The 5505-nt window shown below is 53.1% G+C and overlaps 1 protein-coding gene and 1 pseudogene across 1 annotated transcript; one reads left to right on the top strand and one right to left on the bottom strand.

Moving 5' to 3' along the window:
• LOC119333464 overlaps window positions 1–1099 on the top strand; it is a 2080-nt pseudogene extending 981 nt beyond the window's left edge.
• A 2699-nt stretch (window positions 1100–3798) lies between these two features.
• LOC119327332 lies at window positions 3799–4800 on the bottom strand. The gene has a single exon (XM_037600454.1). The coding sequence runs from the start codon at window positions 4624–4626 to the stop codon at window positions 3913–3915; it is 714 nt and encodes a 237-aa protein (XP_037456351.1). The 5' UTR covers window positions 4627–4800; the 3' UTR covers window positions 3799–3912.
• Window positions 4801–5505: the final 705 nt, after the last annotated feature.

Raw genomic sequence — 5505 nt, 5'->3', positions numbered from 1 at the left:
TGGCGGGAGCTGTCCGGGAATGGAGTTCCCGGCCGGGCCTGTGGGCACACGGGCCTGGTAGGCTCCTGCTAGTGTGTCCGGTCGGCTACCGGCGTTGACGGTGGAGGTTGTGCCCTCCCGCGTGCCGACGGTGCTGCGGCCCCTAGTCCCGGCTCCTATCCCTTGTTGTGCAGACCTCACCTCGTGGTGCCGTGGTGAGACGGCGTGGAGGCTTCTTGACCATGGTGGCGCAAGATGGTGGTCGGTTTGGTGGCAGGCTCTGGAGCACCTGAGGTGAAGGTTGGGATCGGGGGAAACCCCTGTCGGCCTGTCCGACCCCGACGCGGCGACGCCGGTGGGTGCCGCTGGACCTTCCTGGAGGGCGTCGGGGGCGACCTTTCCTCTCGCCTCGTCGTGTACCGGGGGAAACCCTTGGCAGCAGCGTCGTCTTCGTCGCGGTCCTTCTTGGAGGTGCTGATTGGTACCGGTGCTTCGGAGCCTTGGAGCTTGGTGGGAGATCTTCGGTGGGCGCAGTGGTCGTGAAGCTTCTTCGTTTCCGTCGATCCGCCGTTGTCGGCATTCTTTTCTCTTGTTGTTTCTCTTTCGTTTCTTTTGGGTGTGCCTGTGCTGCTTCCGCCCCAGCACCTATCCTTGGATGTATCGGTTGGTTGCTTTGGAATACAAAGCGGGGGAAACCCTTTTTCGTTGTAAAGAAGTTCCACTCCGCTCTCAAGATCTCCGATACTGCACTCTGGTGCCTGCAGTTGCTCCTCTTCGCAGACGACTCTGCTCTTCTGCAATGTGTTTGAGACAAGAGACCACTTGGGCATCTCAATTCGCTTTGCTAGGAGGCAGGATGTGCATTCGAGTAGTGATATAGTGACCGCTCTTGCTTCTGCCAGCAGCATCACCACCCTACAGTCCTTGTCAGAAGCAGTCTTCTTGCTGATTTTCTTGAACTGCTTTTGTGCCTTCTTGGCGAGACGATGTACGCCTTGAGTTGAGCAGACGCATCTTCTCCTCTTTTAAGAACTAAAAGGAGCTCTTGGATAGTCATCTTCAATTCCCTGAAGCTCTCCTGCCTCAACTGCCGCCCTTTGCAGGGTTTGGCAAAGGCTGACTTGGCTGCTGGGTGTGCACACCATCTTCTCAATGCAGCTGTAGATGGCTGCCAGCCTCCTCAAGCCATCGCGCATTGTGTCGATGGTCGCCAAGGGCGAAGAGATGGTTGTGCTCAGGCTCTGGAGCTGCTGCTCGACTTCTGTTTTGTGCGAGCGAGGGCTCGAAGGCGCGCTTGCCGATCGTAGATGGTAAGCCATGCTTGAAGATTGAAGCTTTGGTGCTGTTTTCTTCTGTAGAGAAATGGAAGAGAATGGTAGTCAAGATGACCTGCAGTTTGTTGGTGCTGAAGCCTTGGGGTTCACCCTGTATATATATCGGAGGCAGCAGCAATGGCATGATGAACAGAGCAGCCGACAGCAAGAATCCCATTTGCTAACCTCCATAAGAGAGTGTTGCTTTATCTGCTTCTGGTTAGCATGGCACACATCAATGAGTTAGCTTATATTTTTTTTTTAGAAAAGGAGGATGGCCCCGGCCTCTGCATCTGGGAGATGCATACGACCACTTTATTAATTATTCTCGAGGACCTTACAAAGCATTACAAACAATATACCTGAATCCACCATCTTGGCAACATATGCCACTACTCTTATCCATATGATGAAGGGATGCTAGCTGGGCCCCTACCCAAACTACTCACCTAAACCTAACATCAAAAGCCGGAAGCCCCAGCCGAGCCACATACTGGGTCTGGGGCACAATCCGGTCAGACACACTCTTGCGTCGTCGCCACCATCTTCCACAGGTCCGTCTTCAGATGATATTGAGTCTTCTACCTTGTGAAGGCCACATCAGCCATCGACGTCACCATGACGCCAGACAGCTACCTCCTCCTGCGCGAGTCCATCTCGGCGCATCGGACGCCGAGCCTCCACGGCGCCATGCCGCCGATCTCCGCAGCCATCAATGAGTGAGATGAAGTACCGCTCCACCACGGCAAGTACAAGGTGAGGAAGGGCGAGGTCGCCATCGGAGACACGGCCGGAAGATAAGCACCGCAGCCACGGAGCTGCAACGCGGTAGATCAGACGGGCCGCCACCAGGAACCAGACAAACTCGCCATGCACACCCAGCATCCCCAGGCCCAAATCGGCGCCTTCAAGAAGGTGACGACGCTGTGGCGCCGCCGCCGCTTAGCCACCGGGGCTAGGGTTTTCACCCGGGCGTAGGGGAAGGGGGGAGGCAGGGGAGGTATAGCCTCGGCGCCGCCACCAAGGAGGGAATGGCGTCCGGGACGCCATCGACGCCGTGACCGCCACCGGCGGCCAAAGGTTTCCCCCGGCCAAGCACCTTGCCGCCACCTCCGAACCAGCCACAACATGAGCCAGGCCGGCCGGAGGTCATGCATCACGAGCGGATCAGATCGCCTCCGATCTGACGAGGGGAGCCCGGGGCCTCCCCGTGCCACGACCAGCGCCCACCGGGACCTCGCTGCCCGCGCAGCCGAGGGGATCCGGCCTACCTCACCGACGAGCACTCCCTGCCGTCGGAGTAGTGTCGTCCGCACCAGCGAGGCCGCCGCCTCAGATCCCACCAGCGCGCGCCACCCGACGCGCCGGCCGCCGAGTTCCGCCGCCGCGCCCGAGGGAGGAACCCCCCGCGGCCCCTACTCCAGGCGAAGGCAGGCGAGATCCCGCCGCCGCCGGCACCGCGCGAGCTTTGCTCGGCGGCGCCCGCCGGCGGCGGCGGGAGGAGAGGAAGGAGGTGGGGTTGGGTCGGCGGCGGCTAGGGTTGGGCGCCCGGGTCGCCCGCGGGGGGGCGACACGGGGCTGCGGCAGATCCCAGTCGTTCGCTTACACCCTGAGTTAGCTTATATGCCTGGCGTGTCTTGGCTATTGGTAACAGAGTATACTGCACAGGTGTTTCGTTTGATTTCGGATCTTGATATGTGATCATGAAGTATTGTTGAAGGAAATACAATACAGGTTTTCGCTGATTTTTCAATATTATGATGGGGGTCTTATTCCTGTGCAGCAGCGCTGGCATGTTTCAGCTATCCACAGCAGGAACAACCATGTAAGTGTACGCAGATTCTCGACACAAGCAAGTACAACTGATGCTTTCGATCTTAAGATCCATCTGGCTAGCTGAGATAGTCATGTGAAAGAAAATTACCTACGATGTATGCTATGCATAAAGTAGAAGTGTAATCCATTTGCTTCTGAATTTCATTTTTGAAACTAATCCAACGATGGAAATATGAAATTCATTGTACCATTAGGAAGCAGAGGGGAAGGTACAACAACATGATAAGAAAGGATCTTCAGTGGATTTGTTTTGATATTATTGGTTGCATGTGTTGGCTTGATTATTGATAGTCATCAGCATCATTAGGTTTCCCCTTGATAATGATAATGCATAATCACAAGGTTATAGGTCGTGGGTTGGAGCTGGCATGTTTCAGCATGTTAGAGCTTGAGTAAAATAATTCCATGAGACACGTAGGCTATTACGGTCAACTTCCAGATTCTGGAGACACCATTACTTCTTTTAACATCAGTAGGGTTAAATTTAATTGTACCAAGTCATTTAATCAGGATACTGATTTATATCAGTTGTTACTGTTCTGTTGCCTGTAAGTACATACTCCGTACTACATAGTATGTTTGAGGAGAAACCAAGTCATTTAATCAGGATACTGATTTATATCGTGGGGCTTGCACAAGTGCTAATTCAGAAAATTGGAAATTGACAAAATTGTTTTTGTTTGCTATTGAACTTTCTATGCATACACATTGCAAAACTGTTAGGATGGTTGACTAATCCTTTAAAAGGTGGATGCCAACCACAGGGCACTAGAGCTCAGAGTATCTACGAACTAAGAGCATTGAGAAGAGAAACTCTGTTCTGGATCAATCTCCTGTACAGAAGTTCCACTCCGCTCTCAAGATCTTCGATACTGCACTCCAATGCCCACAATTGCTCCTCTTCGCACACAACTTTGCTCTTCTGCAATGTTTTGGAGACAAGAGACCACTTGGGCATCTCAATTTGCTTCGACAAGATGCAGGATGTGGATTCGAGCAGTGAAATGGTGATCTCTCTCGCTTCTGCCATTAGCATCACCACCCTAGAATCGTTCTTGTCGGAAGCGATTTTCTTGCTTATCTTCTTGAACTGCTTTTGTGCCTTCTTGGCTAGCCGGATGTATGCCTTGACTTGACAAGTTGCATCCTCTCCTCTCTTGAGAACCAACAAGAGCTCTTGGACAGTCATCTTCAGCTCCATCAAGGTCTCCTGCATGGTGTTGCAGAGGTCGAGCACGACGAGGGACCGTCCTAGCTCTGCCTCCACTGCCACCCTTTGCAGGGTCCTGCAGAGGCTGACTTGGTTACTGGGTGTGCACATCATCTCCTCAATGCAGCTGTAGATGTCTGCCAGCTTCCTCAAACCTTCGCAAGTCGTATCGATGGTCGCCAAGGGCGAAGAGATGGTTGCGCTCAGGCTCTGGAGCTGCTGCTCTACTTGGGGTTTGTTTGAGCGAGGGCTGGAAGGCGCGCTTGTAGATCTTAGATGGTAAGCCATGCTTGTGGTTTCGAGGCTCTGATGCTACTTTCTTCAGTATGGAAATGGAAGAGAAAGGTTGGCAAGACAAGGGCTGCAGTTTGTTGGTGCTCAATCCTTTGCTTCTCTCTGTATTTATAACGGAGCAATGGCATGATGTGTAGAGCAGTCGACGGCAGGAATCTTATCCAACTAACCTCCATATGTGTTAAGGTGATCTGTTGAAAGAAACATGGCCAACCAAAGCCCAATCAGACAAAGCTGTTGCCTACGTGTTTTTTATTAGCGCAGCAAGTGTGAATCAGTGAGCTTATATGTGCCTGGCATGTCTAGGTCATTGGTGACACAGCTGACTGCACGAGTGTTCAGTTTGATCTCGGATCTGGATATGGGTTATATGTGATCATGGAAGATTAGCCAAGGAAATGCAATGCGGGTTTCGTGTTCCTGCAATGATTATTTTAGTTTTGTTCTCTGCGTTCTCCGACATTATGATGAGTTGCACTGGTTGCACAGCAGCGCTGGTGTGTTTCAGCGATCCCACAGCAAAAGGACAGCCATGTAAGTGGATGCAGATTCTGGACTACACGAACAGTATTGCTCTGTTTTTAATATTAAGTTTAAGCTGGCTATCTTAAATAATTGTTCGCCGTCCGTATGGAAGCATACTTGGTGCATATAGGAGAAATCTAAAAAAAACACATCTTTCTTCCACCCCCTCTCTCCCTCTCGCGTCGCCCCGCGCGTGACCGAGAGGGAACCCTAGCTGCCGCCGCCGGGCGTCCCTCCCTACTCCTCCTCCCTCACCGCCGCCCGAGGGCACGGCCGGGCAAAGCCCGGTCATCGTCGGCAGCGGCAGGGTTCTTTCGTCTCCCCGCGCGGTGGATTCGGCGCGAGATG

The sequence above is a fragment of the Triticum dicoccoides genome, chromosome 7A (genome assembly GCF_002162155.2).
Source record: "Triticum dicoccoides isolate Atlit2015 ecotype Zavitan chromosome 7A, WEW_v2.0, whole genome shotgun sequence".
Taxonomy (NCBI): Eukaryota; Viridiplantae; Streptophyta; class Magnoliopsida; order Poales; family Poaceae; genus Triticum; species Triticum dicoccoides.
Note: the sequence above shows the minus strand (reverse complement) of the source record. Positions and strands in the feature narration are given on the sequence as shown.

Coding starts and splice junctions, on each gene's coding strand:
- LOC119327332 (XM_037600454.1), bottom strand. CDS start 4,626: ATGGCTTACCATCTAAGATCTACAAGCGCGCCTTCCAGCCCTCGCTCA.